The 21,332-nt window shown below is 54.4% G+C and overlaps 1 protein-coding gene across 1 annotated transcript in view; it reads left to right on the forward strand.

The window, feature by feature from the left end:
• Positions 1-21,332, forward strand: part of AGRN (agrin) — a 62,835-nt gene that overhangs the window by 31,526 nt on the left and 9,977 nt on the right. Inside the window, 20 exon segments of the mRNA XM_042831287.1 lie at positions 3,627-3,842; positions 4,718-4,942; positions 5,964-6,188; positions 6,872-7,078; positions 10,630-10,851; positions 11,577-11,771; positions 12,268-12,468; positions 13,748-13,893; positions 14,022-14,127; positions 14,322-14,435; positions 15,418-15,582; positions 15,722-15,865; positions 16,032-16,156; positions 16,433-16,538; positions 16,660-17,043; positions 17,156-17,290; positions 18,029-18,156; positions 19,649-19,763; positions 20,001-20,120; positions 20,312-20,671. Of these exon segments, the coding sequence (XP_042687221.1) occupies positions 3,627-3,842; positions 4,718-4,942; positions 5,964-6,188; positions 6,872-7,078; positions 10,630-10,851; positions 11,577-11,771; positions 12,268-12,468; positions 13,748-13,893; positions 14,022-14,127; positions 14,322-14,435; positions 15,418-15,582; positions 15,722-15,865; positions 16,032-16,156; positions 16,433-16,538; positions 16,660-17,043; positions 17,156-17,290; positions 18,029-18,156; positions 19,649-19,763; positions 20,001-20,120; positions 20,312-20,671 (3,639 nt within the window).

Raw genomic sequence — 21,332 nt, forward strand, 5'->3', positions numbered from 1 at the left:
TGTCTGCCCCCGGCACCACCTTCACCTTGCTCACCACCGCCTCCAGCACAAGATTTTGCTTTCAGATCTTCCAAACGATCGGCTTTCACTCGTCTTAATTACAGATACATGAAGGCAGCCCTGTTCTGCTGCCCGTGTGCTCCAGGTGGGAGCTGGGGCTGAGGTGCTTCGCTCAGATTCGGCTTCTGGTGCTTTTAGGAAGGGATGGGATGGGTTTTAGGATGGGGAGCTTCAAGGGGCTGTGGCCGGGGAAGGCTGGAGCCGGTAGGGTTGCGCCCCAGAGCATCATAGGCGTTCAGCATAGGTGTTCCCAAGCAGGGTTGGGTGATGCTGCCTGCCAGCCCCATCTCAGAGCCCAGGCCCGCCTGGTTAAGCGCGGCCCTGCCAATTCTGGGCGGTGTGAATGTTGTCGTGCTGTGGTGATGGGGCAGGCGGCTCCGCTGTCTCGCCAAGCAAGTAATTAATATTGATGGCAAGGAGGGTGGGCCCGGAGCAGGCGATGCGCTCAGACGGGCCTCAGCGGGAGCGCAGGCCTCGCGCGTCTCCATGGCAACGCACATCAGGCTCATGCAGAATTCATGTCAGCCGCGCTGTCCTGATGCACCGCTGCTCCTCGGCCTGATGGTTGAGGTTGAGAAAAGCCTCCAGCATCACCAAGCCCTACTGCCAGCCTGGCTTGCTGAATGTCATCACTGAGCCGCATCCGTTTGTGCCGCATCCGTGTGTCCGAAATGCCTCAGGGCTGGGGTACCGCTGCCTCGGGTAGACATTGCAAGGCTCAGCCATCCTCTTGTGCTCATCCTTACCCTTTCCATGAAGAAATTTGCTCATCTGTACTATTTCGTGAAGAAATTTACACACCTGCTCCCTTTCCATGGAAGAAATTCACTCCTCACCCTTGGCATGAAGAGATTTGCCCATCTTTATTCTCTCCATGAAGAAATTTGGTCATCGTTACCCTTTCCATGATGAAATTTGCTCATCCTTACCCCTTCCACGAAAAAAGTAACTTATCCTTACCCCTTTCGAGAAGAAATTCGCTCATCCATACCCTTTACATGAAGAAATTCCCCCATCCTTGCCTTTTCCATGAAGAAATTCCCCCATCCTTGCCTTTTCCATGAAGAAATTCGCTCATCCATACCCTCTCCATGAAGAAATTTGCCCTTCCTCCAGGAGTGCTGCCCACCACAACCAGCTTCCTGACTGCCCCATGGTGCTGGCTTCACCACTTTCATGGAGGGATCCAGCTGTGACGGCTGTATTTGGGACATGACAAGCCATCGCTGTAGCCCACCAGTGAGCTCCCCATCCCTGGGGAGAAGGTGGGAATGGTGGTAGGTGAGACGCAGCCCCCTGTGGCCCCGAGGTGAAGAGGCAATCTGCTTCATGATGCGGCTCCAGTGTCGTTTTTTATTTATTTAGTTTGGGATTTGGGTATTGGGACGTTTCTTCTCTGTAATGGCAATGATCATAACTAACGTGAATGCTTTGGGCTTATTAGGTAGAGCTTTTTACCTCAAGATCTCGAAGCATTTGACAAAGCCAGCTTGTTACTTATCCCTGCTGCTTATGTTGAGTTGTTTACCTATTGACACCAGGGACCTGGTGATTGTTATCATTTAGATTCTTTTGCATATCAATGAGCCAAGGCATTTCTTTTAGTGAGCTGGGGAGCAGGCTTGGGGTGCTTGATTTCCCACTCTTCCTCCTCTCACATCAGTTATGGTCACGCTTCTTGCATCCTCCCAGATAAAATTAGAGAGGTGCTTGGGAAGGAGGAGGCTGCCTCTGAATCTCAGTCTGTTCCACCTCCCGCGTCTGGCAGGGGAATTAAGGCAGTTGGTTTTATTCTGATGGGTTCTGAGCTTATATCATCCAAACGCACCGCAGCGTGGGGTGGGTGAGGTTTAAATCCATCTGCTGGAAACAAATAGGCTTCCTCACTGGTAGCAATGGTGGTGATTAGAAGTGAAAGGAACTTAAACAGGCAATTTGCCTGTCACAGTTTGTTTCTGGTTTGAAGTGTTTGTGCATCTTGCTTTGCTTCTTGGACTGATCAGTGATGCAGGGTCCTTATCCCCTGTGTGCCTGGCTGCCCATGCTGTGCACTGATGGAGCTTGCTGGGATATTTACCTTCCTCTTTGTGCCTGGAGATAAATGGATGTTCTTCACTATGTCTTTTGTTTGTATGGTGGCCTCTGATATTCCTGGTGTGTTTACGGAGTTCTAGACAGAAGAACAGACAGACTTCAATTCTGATAAAATACCAGTGTTCATTATGTAGCCTGACTCATTTAACTTTGCAATGCCTTGTTGCCTTTTTGTCGTTTGCCATTTCTTTTACCACTTGAAATTGAGACATTCTCAAATACAGCGTGCAACACGAGTACAAAGCAGGTTGCTTTAAAAGTGGTCCAACCAAGCGTGGCACCAGATCTGAACAACCGTGTTAAAAATTCCCTTGGAGATGGGTCAAGACCACTCGTGGAGTTTTGGCTTAACTGGCGTTGTTGTCCAGTTGGCTGCAGGCATGGAGGGCAAGGCGAGATGGATGCATGAGCTGGACTAGGGGACCTTTAAAGGCCCCTTCCAACTCGAATAATTCTACAGTTCTGTGACTTGCTGTGCAAAACTCGTGGCCTGGGTCTATGGGAAGGGGCCTCTTTGCCCTCTGGTGTTTTCCTGCTCTGCACACCCAGCGCCACGGGAAGGGGACGGAGGAGTCACCACTTGTCCTGCTGTTCCCATTCCTTGCTTACCATCCTCCCCTGCATCCTCTAATCTCAAAGCTCAACAGGCTTATCAGCAGTTGTGAGAACGGAAGAGGGAGAGAAAGAGCAGCAATGAAAGAGCAGGAGAGACTTTCCAGAGCGCTTCGTAAAAATGATAAATTGCTTTTAGATATTGGGCAGGAGAGAGAGTTCTTTTTTATTTGATGATATTAGTCTCTCAGTGGCACATTGTTGCTGTGCATATGAGCTCGAAATCTCAAGGCAGTCCAAGGCAAACGCCCGGGAATTGAAGTGTAAATGAGCCACTGTCGAGCTCATTTTATTTTGCCTTTTATGATTTCTTGTTCTGCCATTATGTAGGTCAATCTCTATCTCTAATGTACGCTGTGTACGCGGTGGTGAGACACACAGGCTGCCCAGTACTGGCAGAAAGCTCCAGCATCTCTTGCTCCCTCTGTCTCACCTGCATCAGCTGAGTTTGGGGACATCCAGCCTGTCCATTCCTCCCCTGAATGTAAAATTTGCATTCCTTCCTGCATTAGCAATTCAGATGCTGAACTGGTCTGTGCTGGCTGCTCTGATTAGTGGATGCGATAAAGAGATTCGAGCATCTCCTCCTGGAGGGCCTCCAGCCACGTGATTCAGTTGCTTTGCATAAATGACAACGAATAAAGCGGCGTGTGCGGGACGACCTGTCCCACGCGGGGACCGTTCCTTGGTTCTCCTTTCTCCTACCAGTTGACAAGGTGACATCTGAAGATGGCACCCTCCTCCTCCCTGTGCCATCGTCCTCTACCACTGAAACTTTGTGAGCTGCAGCCCCCCGAGCCAGGCTCTGCCCCCTATCTTGGGTGTCCCTTGGCTCAGGTGTCCCCTGTCTCTGTCCCCAGCCTGCCGAGGGATGCTGTGTGGGTTTGGGGCGGTGTGCGAGCGCAGCCCCACCGACCCCTCCCAAGCCTCCTGTGTCTGCAAGAAGACAGCTTGCCCTGTGGTGGTGGCTCCTGTCTGCGGCTCCGACTATTCCACCTACAGCAACGAGTGTGAGCTGGAGAAAGCCCAGTGCAACCAGCAGAGGCGGATCAAGGTCATCAGCAAGGGACCATGCGGTGAGCACAAACCAGGGCTGCGTCCCCTCTTGCAGATGGATGTGCAAGGCTGGGGGTGCTCCTCCAGATCCCACAGCATCGTCTGGGGCTGGCGATGCTCCGAGGACAAAGCTGACGGGAAGGGACAAGGAGAGAACCACCAGCAGTGCTTAATAATAAGCAGGCAGGCTGATGGCCTGAGGGCTTTGCGGAGATGCAGGGCAGACTCGGGGGAGCAGCCCCCTCTCATCCATCTCCACTTCCCCACCGTGACTCAGCCCTGCGGCTGCAAGCACAGGCAGGATGGGCTGATGAAAGCCCTTCCCCAGCCTGGCATTCACCAGCTGGGAGCAAGGAGCTGTGTAAATGAGACCCAGTCTCCTCGTCTCAGAGTAAATTAACTTGACCTTTCTCGCATGCAGTGCGCTGGCTTGCAATAAATCTGCACCCGGCTTCCCTGCTGGGGCTTTCAGCAGAGAGGGGAGAGCGCCGAGTGACTTATTTAAAATAATCATCATAAAAAAGTGACAAATTAAGAAGGGGGAAAAAAAAAAAAAAAAAAGCTGGCAAATACACCATAGCCCTGCCCTGTCAGAGAGGAAATTGCTCCTTAAGCTCTTCCTCTAATTACAGTTTGCAGGAGGTGCCTTAAGGACCCTCGTTCTGCTTAAAGAGATGCTGGCAGTGAGGAGCCCGGGGGGTGCAGCCAGGGTGGGGGGAGCTCCCCTTCCCCACGCACTGTGGTTAAGGCTGAGTTTTGCACACTTTGGGTTGGATGCAACTGGCTGCTTCAACATCAGCAGTGGACGGCAGCGCCTGCCGAAGCCAAGGGCAGGATGGTGCTGGGTCACCGCTGCTGCTGGAGGCAGCGCTTTCACTATGCACCCTCTCCTCAGGCTCCAAGGACCCCTGTGCAGAGGTGACGTGCAGCTTTGGCAGCACATGCGTCCGTTCTGCAGACGGCCAGACGGCCAGGTGCGTGTGCCCTGCATCCTGCAGCGGGGTGGCAGAGAGCATCGTCTGCGGCAGCGACGGCAAGGACTACCGCAGCGAGTGTGACCTCAACAAGCACGCCTGTGACAAGCAGGAGAACGTCTTCAAGAAGTTTGATGGAGCCTGTGGTGAGTGCCCTGGTCCCCAGTGGGTGTCGCATGGCAAGTGTTTCTTGCGTCGGGGCAAGTGGAAATGGGAAGGGCTGAGGGGAAAAGCTCACCCACTCCAAGGATGTCTTGTGATGACTGTGGATGCTTGTAATTAAAAGCAACTGTATTCATTAGGAAAGCCATGAGATCAGCCAGGACACGTGCCAGGCCCCTGTTTGTCCCTGGGGGAAGGAGTGTGAGAGCGTGCTTGGGAAGGCTGCAGAGCTGGAAGAGCATGAGTTGTGCGTTCGCCACTCAGTCCCAAGTGGGGTGAGATGGGCACGGGTCAGGAGCGTCATGTTGGGTGCTCCTCTTTTCTAGGGCAGAGGGGAGGTTTTGGGCAGCACTCAGAAATATCTGAAATGCTGTGCAGTCCCCAGGATGATGTCTGTGCAGCTCCCCACCCCACCGTGTTGTCTCATCTCCTCAGCCAGACCACATCCCTCACTTACCTGCAGCATTTTGGCTCTACACAAAGCATTCTGGTGTTTTTGTTAGGTTTGTAGAGGTCTCAGCAGGGGTTACACATCCCTGCTGCGATTCAGAACAGCAGTGAGCCCTGGCAGCATTTGCCAGAAGGGAAACAGGAGATGGATAGGGCAGGTCCTGCGGGAGCTCCTTCATTTCCATGATTGCTGCACGTGCTGAGATAGGCAAAGCAAAAGGCTTCATCTGCAACCCTGTCCACTGCAGCCTCCTCCCTCTTTCAGGAAGGGATGGCATCGTTGCTTCTCTTTGTCAGCCCGACTCTCTGGTAAATGCAGGGATTTGAGATAGCAGGATTAAAGAGTGGAAACGCTCGGAAAAATAAAGTGCTCCTCCTATCTGATGGTTGCCTTGGAAAGGGCAAGCAGCTCTGCGATACGAGTCAGTCCTAAAGGGGGGCCCAGCACCCCCTGAGCCCTGACGGGGACACAAAGAGTGGAACAGTGTGATTTGCAAGCGCTGCCTAGGCAGGATGTTCGCTGACTCCTCTCTCCTCCTCCCATTGCTCTATTAGACCCCTGTAAGGGCATCCTCAACGACATGAACCGCGTGTGCCGGGTGAATCCCCGCACGCGCCGGGTGGAGCTGCTCTCCCGCCCCGAGAGCTGTCCCTCGAAACGGGAGCCGGTGTGCGGTGACGACGGGGTGACGTACGCCAGCGAGTGTGTGATGGGGCGCACGGGGGCCATCCGGGGGCTGGAGATCCAGAAGGTTCGCTCCGGGCAGTGCCAGCACCAGGGTGAGTATTGAAAAACCTCCTGTTTTTTTTTTTTTTTTTTTCCTCTACGCTCACAGAAAGGAGAGCGTCCCTTTCAGGTCGAGGGAGGCGATCCTCCCCCTCTACTCTGCCCTGGTGAGGCCTCATCTGGAGCACTGCGTCCAGTTCTGGGCTCCCCAGTACAAAAAAGACAGGGATCTCTTGGAAAGAGTCCAGCGGAGGGCCACAAAGATGGTGAGGGGCCTGGAGCATCTCTGCTATGAAGAAAGGCTGAGTGAACTGGGTCTGTTCAGCCTTGAGAAAAGAAGACTGAGAGGGGACCTGATCCAGGTCTATAAATATCTGAGGTGTAGGGGGCAGAATGGCGAGGCCGGACTCTTTTCAGTGGTGAGTGGAGACAGGACAAGGGGAAACGGCCAGAAACTGCAGCATAGGAAGTTCTGCACCAATGTGCGCAAGAACTTCTTTACAGTGAGGTGACGGAGCACTGGAACAGGCTGCCCAGGGAGGTGGTGGAGTCTCCTTCTCTGGAGATGTTCCAGACCTGCCTGGATGCCGACCTGTGCGACCTGCTGTGGGGAACTGCTTTGGCAGGGGGGTTGGACTCGATGATCTCTGGAGGTCCCTTCCAACCCCTACAATTCTGTGATTTTCTGAGGGACGCATCGCTGGGGATGCGACGCATCTCTCTATTCCTTTCCCAGACAAATGCAAAGATGAATGCAAGTTCAATGCTGTCTGCCTGAACCGCCGTGGCGCGGCGCGCTGCTCCTGCGACCGCATCGCTTGCGATGGCGCCTACCGGCCCGTCTGCGCCCGCGACAGCCGCACCTACAGCAACGACTGCGAGCGGCAGAAAGCCGAGTGCCACCAGAAAACTGCCATCCCAGTGAAGCACAGCGGACCCTGTGGTAAGCCTGCACCTCTCCTCCTCTTGCACCCAGCCTGCGTCCGTCCCACGCAGGCTCAGCTGGGAAGCCCGCAGGTAAGTGGTGGTTGGGTTCCCACCTCGCAGCGAGCCCCAGGATCTCAGTTTTACAGCCAACCCAGTGCCTGCTCCTCGTGCTCTTTTTCTTTCCAGCAGTCAACAGTCTTATGTATGTCTGTGTCTTGTCTCTGTCTGATGTTCTCGCTACAGTGGGGAGCAACCATGTGTGTTGAGCACGTGACATAGCTGTGATGCCCATCAGCTCCTCTCCATCACCACTCATTCCCCTCCCAGGGTAGTGCCAGCCCCTGCTCCTGCCATGCTTCCCTTCCATGCCCACCCCTCTCTCAGCTCCAGGTCCTCCAGCAGGAACGCTCTCCAGAGGACTCGCCGTGGCTTTGTCTCATCTCTGGGAGAAGCTTTTGTATGTGCCAGAAGGGGTCCTTGGGATGTTGGGAACATTCCGTCTTAAAATGACTGCATGGCACCTGAAGGAAGTTGAACGCAGTCATTGAATTGAGTTGGAGGACCGGTTGTTTCAGCTTGGATTTGTTTTTACTGGAGGCACAGAACTGTGTCCTGTTTTAAGCTGATGTTTTATAAGGTTGTTGGGTGCTTCAGACCTTCTGAAATGCTTGGAAATTCAGCCTGGTGCATTGGGTTTGTTGGGTTGGTTTTGTGCTCCTGCGGTAGGTTTTAATCCTGCCAGGCTCAGCTGCTGGAAAATCATTTGTCAGGCTCCCAGAATCACACTTAATATAATGACAACTGTTATTTTTAATCACCCACTTCAGTGTGCTTCTGGCTGCTGGATGATAACGAGTCAGATCCCCAAGTCCTTTCTGGGCAGGAAAAGCACTTCTCAGTCCTTCACCTCCTGTGTCCCTGGAAGCTGCTGGGGATGCCAGCTGCCCTGGATGTGGGAGGAAGAGGAGGATGGGGACAATCAAGGACCAAATTTCCCATGGCATCCCAAATTTCCAGGGCAAGCAGAGAGCTATTGCTGGGAGCTGCCCTGCTGCCAGGCTGCCTTCCTTCCCACTGCACCCATGAAGTGAGCACAGAGGGATATGCTCCCTGTGCACCTGTCCATCCCCTCTCCATCGTATTCTGTTATTTCATCCCCCCTCTCAGCTCCTCTCCCTCTGGGTCAGTGCTTTCCAGAGGGCAGGCTGTGAACACATCAGCAACATTTTAACCTCACACACAGCTCTTTTCCAGCAGCAGGGCAAAGGAGGCAAAGCCAAACAAAACAGCTCAGACCCTGTTTTTAATCTTTCTCTGCTTTCATACCACGATGGGACAGCTGAGAAAGGAGGGCTGGGATGACATGCCAGGAGGTGGAGGGAAGGTGGCTGTAGTTGCATCTGTCTTTTCCTCCCTGCCTCTTTTTGCTCTCTTTCTCTCCCCCTCCGCTCTCTCTCTCTTTCCTTTTTCGTCTGTCTTGTGTTTTACAGTGTTGCCTGTTTGGAGGAAGGAGTTGTGTCCTCGCAGCACCCTTCTACTCCCTACCTGGACATCTCTGCTAGGAGGTCGGCTTTCTCCCCTTCTCCATAGCCAGTGCCAGCCCTGGCCTCTCCCCATTGCTCCCTTCCTCTCCAGTTTTCCTTAAGAGTCCTGGAACAGAGAGGTTTCCCCTGTTCTGCTCCCATCCCCTTGACCCGCACGCTTCCTGCCGGAATGGAGGATGCTGACTGTGCCTTGATCCTTAGAGGCAGATGAGAGTGGGAGCAGAGGTGGGTGGTACGAGACCCCACTCCTCTGTGAGCCGATACCTCTGGACTGCTCCCAGTTGCTCTCACCTCTCCTTTCACCCCTGACTAACCCGCTCCCTTCCCTGCCTCCTGCTTCCCCAGCCCTTGCATCAGCCAGGATGCATAACAAGCAGTGTGCTTCTTCCATGCCTCAGTTTCCCTGCCTGCAGGATGGAGAAGGGATGACAGCAGGGCTTGATTATAGCATAGCCAAAGGTCCTTGCTTGCTCTCTCCTCATTATATCCACTCATCAAGATTGGTGTCAAAACCCCCCACTGACTTCTGCAGGTGCCCAGGGCTGCATTTTGGGTTTCTCTCTCCATACAAGCATGCTGCCTCTGTGTGTTTGGGGATATGGTTATGGTACGTGTGTTGTGTTTTGTGTTGAACACAAGCAGGAGATGTGAGCAGCACCACAGGGCGAAGCACCGTGGGGAGCAGTTCCTGCTCCTTGGGAGCTGCTTGTAAACCCTTCAGCCACAGGGAAATTGAGGACAGGCAGGGAAGGGCTGGGTGAAAGCAGTAACCACGTGTCTCAATTGCTCTCCTGTTCCTTTGCAGCCTCTTGGCTCTGAGCTTTGAGTTGGCAGGGACTTCCCAAAGGGCCAGACCCCAAATTCAGACCTGTTTATGCCCAAGTTTTAGACTGTTCTCTCGTTGGTTCATAGCATGCAGCCAAGCTCCTGAAGGCTTAAGCTTTGATCCCGTTCTGCAGCTGCATCACATTGGTCCTTGCAGGGGAGGAAGGCAGAGCATTGCCCCTTCCCACCCCCTGTGCTGCCCACTGGGGCTGTGCTGCATCTTCTGCTGCATCCATCTCAACTCAGCCACCCTGTCTGTTCCCACATCCTTCTTGTTGATGTGTCCTTGTCCGTGTCCAGCATGTGTTACATTGATGTCCTTTCCTTGCTCTGGGTCCTCGGGGCTTTTGTGATGAATCACAGGAATGGGTCTCTGGGCAGTGCTGGGGCACTGCTGGCTTTTGGCTGCCCACGGTGGATGAATGGTAATGGGACATGGGGGATTTCCCCCAGAGCCTTGCAGAACTCTGCCAGGAGGCTCAGCATTGCCTTTTTGCTGCCAGCCACCAGAAGGGTTGGCTGCTCACCTTCTCACTACTGGGCATCTTGTAGGGAAGGATGCCAGCTGCTCGGCTGACTTTGATGGAGTAGCTCCATTAAGAGAGCAGAGGGCATGGCTGCCTCTCGGCCCACAGCCCATGCAGTGGGGCATCCTCAGGGCTCTGCTCCCCGAGCCAAGTGCTGGAGGACTGGGATGAAGTAAGGACAATGGCTCTTCATCCTGCCCCACCAGGAGGGGAAGTCACAGGATGTGGTGAAGCCAGGCATCATTTCCATTGTCAGAGGCTGGTGGCATCGCTGCTGCATGGGATGAGAGGTGTGGGCTTCTGGCAAAGGAAAGTTGTCCTCCATCAGTACGATGCCTTGTGGTGTTGGCTGGGAACCCAAACGGGGCTTTTTGCAGAAATCTGTACAAAAACTATGGGCTGATCAGAGTCCCATGAGGTGCACGGGACAGAGGAACAAGCGTGCAGGGAGGAGATCTCGTGCCTGCTTCCCAACCCAAACCTCCGCTGAGCATGGGGGAGATGCTACGCTGGGGGGTAGGGGATGATGCAAGGCCAGGAGCTCTGTGCATTGCCACGGCTTGGGGGAGGCAGGCTGCAGCCGCCGGCATGCCTCGCTGTGCACCGTGCCTGGGGATGCTCAGCAGGCAGCGAGCTCACCCTGCCACCCATTTCCTATGCCCCCTCTGCAGACCTGGGTACTCCCAGCCCCTGCCTGAGCGTGGAGTGTACTTTTGGGGCCACCTGCGTGGTGAAGAACCGGGAGCCCGTGTGCGAATGCCAGCAGGTGTGCCAGGGCCGCTATGACCCCGTCTGCGGCAGCGACAACCGCACCTATGGCAACCCCTGCGAGCTCAACGCCATGGCCTGCGTCCTCAAGAGAGAGATCAGGGTGAAGCACAAGGGGCCCTGCGGTAAGGAGACAGCCAGCCTGGTGCTCGTGGTGGGGCTGCTCACGTGCCCTGCAAAGGGAGGGAGGGGAGCACGGCACCGTTGTGCATCCTTACCCCGGGGGGACGCTGCCTGGCATGGATGCAGTGATCTCTCCTGCGGAGGTTTTCTTTCTTAATGTGAGCCCTCAGTGCAAACCCAACTCAGAGCCGTGTGCAGCTCTCCCATCTGCAGGCTCACTGCTTGTGCCAGCACAGCTTTGCCAGGCGGGAAGTGTTTGCACACAGGCAGAGCCCAAGCTGGTTGCTCGTGCTCCTTTGTGCAATCTGCTGGGCTCTTGCAGTTTCGTCCAAATACTGCTGTTCTGCCCTTAAATCTTCAGGCTGGGCAGCAGGTGCTTTGCACCCAGTGCTGCGCTCATCCTCCTGTGGCCGGCACTGATTTATTGCTCCCCATAACGACACTCAGCCTCATACTCTCTGCATCCCATTTAGCTGTAACAGCTCACAGCTCCAGTGACATTTCATTGCAATTACTCCTGGCCCTGATGGCTTTTACAAGCAGTTATTGCCATGCAGTCTCTCTCCTCCCTCCTGCAGCCTCGCCTCCGCTGGAGCTCCGGTCCTGCAGGGCTTAGCACAAGGGATGAGGTTGCAGCAGGGTTAGATTTCGGCTCTGGCACTTCCATACAAAGCAATGCTCGCCCTGCTGATTTAACCCACTGCTTTTTTGTTCCTCGCCCCTGCAGACCGCTGTGGCAAGTGTCAGTTTGGGGCCATCTGTGAAGCAGAGACGGGGCGGTGCGTGTGCCCCACGGAGTGTGTGCCCTCCTCCCAGCCCGTCTGTGGCACAGATGGCAACACCTACAGCAGCGAGTGTGAGCTCCACGTCCGAGCCTGCACGCAGCAGAAGAACATTTTGGTGGCTGCCCAAGGCGACTGCAGTGAGTCTGGCAAGGTCCCCTTCTTCCCTCTTCTTGCTCCTTTCGGTGGCGTTTTGAGGAGCGGATGCTCGGCATCCCCCTGTTCACCCGGGGCCCTTCGAGGCCCTGGGGGTGTTTGTGTGCTGGGGGAGGCACCGGAGTAACCTGAGGGTGGGGATGTGTGGGGCCGAGCAAAGGAAGTGGGCTGCCATCAAAATGGGACGGGTTCCATCCCCAGGGGGTGATTCCTCCCTGCTTGTGTGTGTTCTCAGCACAGGAAACCCTCTGTGCTGATTTCTCAATGAATTAAAAGCCTTGCCTCAGTTTTTGGGTTTTTTTTTTTTGTCGTTAGAACAAATGACACTTGAGCCCCATAAAACCAGTCCAGCTGGTCTGGTGTTCCAGGGCTGAGCAGTGCATGGGTATCCTCTCTAAAACTGGGAGAAAAGAGTAATGGGGAGCGACTCTCAGGAGCCGGAATGAGAGCAAATGGAATTTCTTGCTGGTGTCCTTGCAGAGTCCTGCGGCAGCACGGTGTGCTCCTTTGGCAGCACCTGTGTGGGTGGGCAGTGCGTGTGTCCCCGCTGTGAGCAGCAGCCCCTGGCCCAGGTTTGTGGCACCGATGGCCTCACCTATGACAACCGCTGCGAGCTCCGAGCAGCCTCCTGCCAGCAGCAGAAGAGCATCGAGGTGGCCAAGATGGGGCCGTGTGAGGACGGTGGGTTGTTGCTTTTCCCTTGGCTGATGCCACCTGGGCAGGGAGTTGCATTGCTGCGTGAATTGCATGCCTTATGTTCCACTTATTCTGGAGGAAGGGGAGTGGTTGAGGTGCCTGGGGGTTGCTCTGGGTGGAGATGCTCCATGAGGATGCCCAGGGTTGTTCCATGGTGCTGCTCCCTGATGGTTCCCACTTGGCTCTGTCGGCAGGAACAGCGCCAATGGATCTGGGCAGCACGAGGCTGCTCTTCCTGACCCTTTCCAGAGTGTTGGGGAGGGGGGCGCTCATCTGTAGGATGCAGCACCCCCCATTGCTAGCCATGATCCCACTCTCCTCAATAGCATCTTTTAATTATCTTTAGGTACTTAGGTAAAGCAGCTCAGCATCCCTCTGGAAGCAGGCTGGGACCTCTCAGCCTTGCCTTGCTGGTGGTCAGACACCAGGAGCCTCCTGAGCTCCCCTCTCTATGGGGTGAAGCCATGGGTTAATGCACGCTGAGAGCACAGACCTCCCCCAAACCTCACTGCTGTGATGCTGCCATTCCCCAGCTCGCTGTGCGGGGAAGGATGTCATTATGTGGCAGAGCTCGGGGATAGGGCAAGGCAGAACATGGTGTTTGATCACAGCCCTCCTTTGGGAATTTCAGGTTGATGTCCCTCTGGGAAAAGATCTTAAATAATTCTGTGTGTAATGCCAACTCCCAGCCTTTGATCACTCAATAAAAAGGGGCAGGTTTTCCTTTTTTGCTTCTCTTTTTTTTCTCCCCCATTTTTTTTTTTTTTTATATCCTTTTAATTAAAGGAGCCTTTGAAATCAGCAACATCTCTATTCTTGCTGCTGGAGCTCTGGGCACCTTATAGAGAGGCAACCAGGCAGAGCACAGCATTTATAGGCTGGGCAAGAAGGCCTCCGGTCAGCTCCTAAGGCATCCCTATGCCTTTTGCATTGCTTAACTTATTATTGTAGTGATGGGAGAACTTGCTTTCTGCAGGGGAGGGGATCTTCTCTGAGGTACAGGCAGGAGCATCCTAACATATGGGCAACCTGATCCGATGGTTAACAACCCTGCCCACAGCAGGGGGGATGGAACTGGATGATCTTTAAGGTCTCTTCCAACCCACGCCATTCTGTGATTCTATGGCATGTCGGCCCATATTCATGCTGTAGATACACAGGAGCTGTCTGGACATGCTCCTGGGCAAGGCGGCCCTGCTTGAGCCATCTGCTTTTCTCTGGTCCTGCCAGGACCCCCTCTCAACCACGCTTCTCCTCCATCCAGAATGTGGCTCAGGAGGCTCAGGCTCTGGTGATGGCAGTGAATGTGAGCAGGACCGATGCCGGCACTACGGGGGCTGGTGGGATGAGGATGCAGAGGACGACCGTTGTGTGTGTGACTTCACCTGCCTGGCAGTGCCACGCAGCCCGGTAAGCACATGAAGCATTCCTGGGCTGCTGTCTTTGCTCCCTTCAGCCTGGTGGCCTTGCCACACGCTTCCTGGGGCATCCCATCGGCAGGAAACCTGCTCTGAGAGCTCCCCTCGCCGTCTTGACAGGTCTGTGGCTCTGATGATGTGACCTACGCCAATGAGTGTGAGCTGAAGAAGACGAGGTGTGAAAAACGCCAGGATCTCTTTGTCACCAGCCAAGGAGCCTGCCGTGGTGAGCGAGTCCCTGCTGCACGTTCCATCCCCATCCTGGTGCCCTGACATTCCTGTTTCATGCCTGGCCAAAGCTAGGGCCTCACTCCATCACCTACCCCAGCATCTCTGCAAGGACCCGCGTGGTTTTGAGAAATGCTGCTCAATCTCTGCCTTGGCCGTAACGCCCCTGTGCCTCTCTGCCTTGCTCCACAGCCCTCACCACGACCCCACCGCCTCTCCCAGTTGTGCACTGCAGTCAGACCATCTATGGGTGCTGCCCGGACAACATGACCCTGGCACTTGGAGTGGGTGCAGCAGGGTGCCCGAGTGAGTGATGGTCTCCATCTGGGGGGGATGCTTGGGGTTGCGCTCTGGGGAGAGAAAGGACGGTCTCAATTCCTCAGTTAGCTAGCTAGTTTCATTAATATTTACTAAATCATTGTCAGAGCCAGCACTTCAGCAGAAGGTGCATTTTGAAAGGCATTAGCACGCTGTTAACAGCTGAGGCTGTGACTGCCTGTTAGGGAAACCCATCACCCCATGGAGACACACCTCACGCCATGCTTGGGCCTGGCTAATGCCTGTGTGATGAGGATGTAGTGCTGCTTAATGTACCATATAATTTAAAAAGCAGCAGTATTCAGCCAGCGTCTCTTCCTGGAGCTGGCTGAGATGGCAGGAGTTGGTCAGGGGGACTCTAGGAAGGAGGTGGAGCGTCTTGCTTTAGCATCACCCTGATGGTGATGGTCAAAGTGATGTTCCATAGATCATCCAGCCACGGGAAGAGCTTCTTCCTCACTATGGAATCCTGTATCCCACTGGTTTCTGTCCTGTATGTGCTGGCAACAAGCATACACCAGGAGATAATCCCCACTTGAACCCCTAGTGCAGATTTCTCTCTTGCTTCCTGCCCTGGACACACCATCTCCCTGCCTCTATCTGCTCCCAGGATCTCCTTTGCTCTCCAGCTCTGACCCACATCCCCTTCCCACTGCTCCCCAGGGGCTAAGGGAGCATTTCACCATCTATCTTTGGATCACTTCCCTCCATCAACTTCCTAATTAATGAATTAATAATAAACTCCTAATAGCTTCCTCTCTCTTTGATGTCAGTGAGTGAGGAGCTGTAGATGAGAGCAGAGCAAGCGGGTTAATCCCTGGAGATCAGCCCTGCCTTGTAGCTGGAGGAGGTGGTGGGCACAGTGGTGATGGGTTGATGGTTGGATTTGATGGTCTTAGAGGCCGTTTCCAACCTTTATGATTCATCCTACTTGGCCAGGACTCACCCTGTGCTCTCTGTTGGCTTACAGGCACCTGCCAGTGCAACCCCTATGGCTCCTATGGAGGAGCCTGCGACCCTGCCACAGGGCAGTGCTCCTGCAAGCCAGGCGTTGGGGGGCTCAAGTGTGACCGCTGTGAGCCTGGCTTCTGGAACTTCCGTGGCATCGTCACCGACAGCAAGAGCGGCTGCACACGTGAGTGCTGGTTGCTGTGCCATTTCCAGCTAGGAACCCCAATGCTGCTCCTGTTGTGAGCCAAATTCGCTGGCTGTTGCTGCAAAATTTGCACTACTGCACCGATTGAATGATTTCTTTTTTCCCCCTCCTTGCTCAGCTTGTAACTGCGACCCGGTGGGCTCAGTGCGTGATGACTGTGAGCAGATGACTGGGCTCTGCTCTTGCAAGACTGGTATCACTGGCATGAAGTGCAACCAGTGTCCCAATGGCAGCAAGATGGGCATGGCTGGCTGTGAAAAAGGTGAGAGGGAGGTGTGTGGCACACAGAAATGCTGCTCTACGGAGTCCCTGGGAGAGCTGAGACCTGAGGAGGGGGATTTGGATTTGACGTTGGCTCTTGGGTTTTGTTATTTTTTATGCTTGGTATGTGTTTTGCTCATCTCTTCCCCCTTCTCTCCCTACCCTAGACCCATCAGCTCCAAAATCCTGTGAGGAGATGAGCTGCGAGTTCGGGGCCTCATGCGTGGAGGTCAACGGCTTTGCCCACTGCGAGTGCCCGTCCCCACTCTGCTCAGAGGCCAACATGACCAAGGTCTGGGGGAGCACTAGGGACTGAGCTGGGCTTTGGGCACAGGTACATGTGGCCAGCTTGGTCCTGCCAGGCTTGGAGTTCAGCTCCTGCTCACCAGGTCACTGTCTTTGGTGCATGGGGCAGGAATGTGCCTGCCATGAGTGTCCCCAACACAGAGCGTTGTGCATCACTGATGCCTCTGAGATGCTCTGCTCAGTTTGAGGACAGGTTTATTTTGCCTGAGGCTTGTTTTGGAGGACAGATACAACTCGTATCTTGTATCATTTCTTCTCCCAGGTGTGTGGCTCTGATGGTGTCACCTATGGGGACCAGTGCCAGCTGAAGACCATTGCGTGCCGGCAGGGTCAGCTCATCACAGTGAAGCATGTGGGGCAATGCCACGGTGAGTGCCTCCTGCACCTCCTCATGCCCTGCCCATGGCTTGCACTGTGCTTCCCAGCACCATGGGCACCCTTTCCCAGACCAGACCCTTCTTAACTTCCCTCCCTTGCTGCTCCTTGTAGAGTCCATCACACACACGAGCCACGCGATGCCACCCACCCCTCTGCCCACCTTGCCCTTGGACAAGCTCATCATACCCCCACCACTGCAGCTGACCACCCGGGCTACAGAAACCACCGAGCTGGCCACTAGCTCTCTGCTGATGGAAGCCAGCCCCACTGCAAGAAGTCACCCTACAACAAGGCGTGTCACGACAACCCGACCTGCCACCACACCATGGATGACCCATGGGGTGCTGAAGACCACCGTCCGCCCGCTCTCCACCTCTCCTGTGGTCCTGGCCACCACTCAGCCTGCCTTCGCTGAATCGGGCAGTGCAGAAGGCAGTGGGGACCAGGAGATGAGCATCAGTGGGGACCAGGAATCCAGCGGGGCAGGCTCTGCTGGTGAGCATTGCTTGGGAGGTCACCTGGGGTCTTAATGAAAGAGATGAGGCTGTGTCCCAGCCTCATGGTCTAACAGGAATGAGGTCCTACCCCCGTTAATACTTCCTTGCAGGGGAAGAGGAGGTGGAGGAAAGCCAGGTAACCCCAACTCCAGCCATTGAGAGGGCAACGTGCTACAACACCCCGCTCGGATGCTGCTCTGATGGCAAGACTGCGGCTGCTGACGCAGAAGGGAGCAACTGTCCGGGTGAGTCCATCTGTTTTGGTGGCCAGGAGATGGACAGAGTCCTTGCAGGGCACAGAGCAGGGCAAGTGTTGGCAGTGAGCCCTGCCTTGATCCCAGCCTGGGCCTGGGCTCTCAGTGTGTCACCCCCTCTTTGTTCTGGACACCACATTCCCCTTTTTAACACACAAAAAGAATATAAGTTACGGACTCACCACATGGTTACCAACAGCAGGGATCTCCATAGCTCCCAAAGCTTTCCTGGAAGGGAACCACGCTTTGGGTTCCCGCTGCAGTTTTGCCAGGCTGATCCCAGCCTCCTCACAGCATCTTTACTCAGTTCTCCCAGCACAGGTTTTTCTCCTTGCCCACAGCCACACGTGGCCCTGCTGTGCCCCTGTTGCATGCCCATGTCTGATCCGACCGTGTTGACTGTGCTGCTCTGGCTAACGTCTTTCTCTTGTTACTCAGCCGGTGCAGGGGGGCTGCTCTCCGGGCCGGAGCTCAGAGGAAACTGTATGGTAAAAGCTGCCATCTTCAGCCTGGTCTTTGCCATCTGCTCCAGCACCCTCTGATACTAATCCTCCATGGCGCTCTCCCAGACCCATCCAGACTAACCCCAACACTGGCACTACCCACACACTGCCATCACCCTTTCCCCCCCTAGGGAATCGAACGCTCCTCACGGGTCAGCCAAATGCCTGCCCCCCATCCCCGTGAGCCAACTCAAGGAGTTTGTCTTGTCTGCCCTCCCTCCTGCAGCTACCAAAGTCTTCCAAGGAGTCCTCATCTTGGAGGAGGTGGAAGGCCAGGAGCTGTTTTACACACCTGAGATGGCTGACCCCAAGTCAGAGCTCTTCGGGGAGACGGCCAGGAGCATTGAGAGCGCGGTGAGTCCTTTGCACTTGACTGGAAGTCCAGCTAGTGCATTTCTTGCTTTGGAAGAAAAAAGGACCCCATACACCCACCCCGCTAGGACAGGGGCCAGGTGCTTTCCTAGAATCACAGAATCATGAAGATTCAAAAGACCTTTTTGGTGATGGGGCTATTCAGATGAGAGAGTCTTCTTTAATTTCTTGGATTTCCCAAAGCACCTGCGTCTCCTTGAAAAGCCCGTAGGCAAAAACGCGTCCCAGATCCCTTTGCTCCTCCTGTTCAGCTATGCAGCTTTTGGAAATCCACTCTCCCACACTTAAAGATAAGCCCCCTGTATTGCCAGCTCTTGGAGCAGGTGGGCTTTCGTAGTAATGTGTACATAAAGACGTGCCAAGGAAATATTGGTGGGGTAAGAGCACTGTAACACAGCCCGCAGTGTGGCACAGCAAACACAAAGCATCTTTGCAAGGAGATTAGCATATTTAGAGCTGCTTCCAAGCTGCACTTAGAAGCTGGCAAGCCCTCGGTACAGTCATATAAGCAGATGTGTGTGCCTGACATATGGACCGTATGGTTCATTCAGTTCTGCATCACAAAAGCAATATTTCCCAATACAATAGTGGCTTTTAGCTGAGGATCCAAACCCACACACATGAGGCTTCATTCACTGGTTCTTCTGTTCTCCCCTCTGAGGACATAGAAAGCTTGACTGGGTTGTGTTCTCCCAGGGATGGGGAAACGGCAACACAGCATTGGCCCGTAGGGCATCACATACCTGATGTGCTCTCCTTTGCTCCTCTAAGACGACGGTGCCCAAATTCATGGGGGTGACTGTGGCACGGGTCCAGTTTTAAGTTATTTCTTCTGTCTTTGCCTTGAAGCCAAGGGAAGGAAGTGGTGCCCACCAGCTGCAGTGGTGCTGGTCCCACACGAGGCTGGTAGGCTGCTAGCAGGGTGATGAAGCCCTGACTGTGTCTAAGTGGTTGGACTATCACTGTCTCTTTCGTGTGACTTCAGACAAATCCTGCAGCGTCTGAGAGGCAGCTTTTAGAAGGCATTCATGTGCTTAGAGATGCAGAATGGAGCCTTACGGGATTTTCCAAAGCGCATAAGCAGGTTTATCCAGATTTAGAAGAGATCAGTAAGACTTAGACGCCACACAATAGCAAATCCTTATATGAACTGCAAGGTGTCTCTGGTCTGCACACATCTCCTCCATGGAGATCTCCTCTGCACTTTCCCCACGTTGCCTTGGTCCTGTTCTAACCTTTGAATTCATGCCATAACGAATAGGGACCTTCCCAAATTATCCCTACCCAAAGGAGCACTGTGCTCTGCATGCGTCGGTGGGATTTCTTGCAGAGGTTTTGAAGCAAACCTAACTGGGTTGAAACCAAGAGACTTGCTGAGACCTAACACCTTTTGCTGAAGGAACCTGACCCCATGTGCCTGATCTCCCCATTAACCAATTTGTTTGCCTTTCCTCCTCCACCTCCAATCCATTAGCTGGATGAGCTTTTCCGAAATTCCGACGTTAAGAAAGATTTCAAGAGCATCCGTGTCCGAGACCTGGGGCAGAGCAGTGCTGTCCGTGTCATTGTGGAGTCCCACTTTGACCCAGGTAAGAGCTGTTCCAGGGCTGAGAAACCAGCAAACCTTGGAATTTGTCAGGGATTTGCCCTTTGTCCCACAAAATCAGGAAGTGCTGGGAGGAGATGCAACCTGAGCTGGTGCATGGAAGGCTGGAAGCGTTCTGGTGGGGCAGGGAGTGATTGAGATGCATCAGAGGGAGGTTGTGAAGGGAAAACTGCTTGCTGGGGCTGTGTTTCACACTTGTCTTTCTCCTGGCTGTGATCAGCCACTTCCTACACGGCAGCTGACGTCCAGGCGGCTCTGCTGAAGCAGATCAGAGCCTCCAAGAAGAGGACCATCCTGGTGAAGAAGCCCCAACAGGAGCACGTCAAATTCATGGACTTTGGTGAGCGCTCTGTCTGTCTAATGGCCAAACCCCAGTCCCTTGGGTTGGGCACTTGGGTTAGGGGAGAAGGCTCTCATGCTTTGATGCACACAGCAGTCTCGCTGAGCCTCCCTCCAAAACCCAAGCTCCTTTCCTCTTTGCAAAGACACCTGCAAAGCACCAGCCTCACCCCATGCGTTGCTGCCTTCCAGACTGGATCCCCAGGCTCTTCACCACCACCGTCACCACCACCACAGCCACCACCATGGCACCTGCAACCACACGGAGGCACACCACGGCCTCTGCTGCCACCACAGCCCACGTCCTGCACCAGGACGTTGCCGGCCACCCCAGTGCCAAGCTGGCAGCACCCATGAGCACCAGGAGGCCCACATCCACCCTGCCTACCACCGCCCGGCGCAAGCCCACTCGCCAGCCCCCCAGCACCACCAAGAAGCCCTCACGACCCTGCGACTCACACCCCTGCCTGCACGGTGGCACCTGTGAGGACGATGGGAAAGAGTTCACCTGCAGCTGCCCAGCGGGCAAAGGAGGAGCTGTGTGTGAGAAACGTAGGTGGCCTCTGGTTTGCCTAGAAGTGATGGAGCTCGTGGCCATTGGATGGCAAGGGACAAGGGAGTTAGAACTTTTAAAGGTCCCTTCCAATTCAAATGGTTTGTGATTCTGTGAAAACTGGGGACAGCAAAGTCATGGGAAGGGGATCTCTTGGGGCTTTTGGTTCCAAACTCATGTTCCAACCAAGGATGCTGAGAGGATACAAGTGGGAAGGTGATCTCCAGTGATCCATTCTGCTGCATGCTCTCCCCAAGCACCGTGATGTGCACTGGCTGAATGGGGATAGGGAGCAAACCCAGCCCTGTATTGAATGCTAGTGCTGCAAGGGTCAGTGTAACCTCTGTACTCCAGCCGTCAGCAGGCTGTGCAAGCACTGTAAGTAGTAAGAGGCAAAGCTGCAGGGGAAGAAGGTGGCAGCAGCAATTTCTTGCTGGCTGTGCTACATCAGTGCCCTAGAGCATGGGGATTGTGAGCTTCTGCTTTTGTATCTCACGGCATTGCCTGCGGCTTCTGAAGTTACTGAGCGCAGAGAGACCGGTGCTGTCTTTTGCTGATGATTCAGGTGCTATTCCCCCATGCTCAGAGCTGCTTAGCAAACAGCCTCGTGCACATCATGCTCACCCAGAGCTGCTGTTACGCACTGTGAGCTCCCACTGT

This window comes from Centrocercus urophasianus, unplaced genomic scaffold (genome assembly GCF_019232065.1).
Source record: "Centrocercus urophasianus isolate 14NV4802_14NV808 unplaced genomic scaffold, USGS_Curo_1.0 seq_36, whole genome shotgun sequence".
NCBI classification, from domain to species: Eukaryota; Metazoa; Chordata; class Aves; order Galliformes; family Phasianidae; genus Centrocercus; species Centrocercus urophasianus.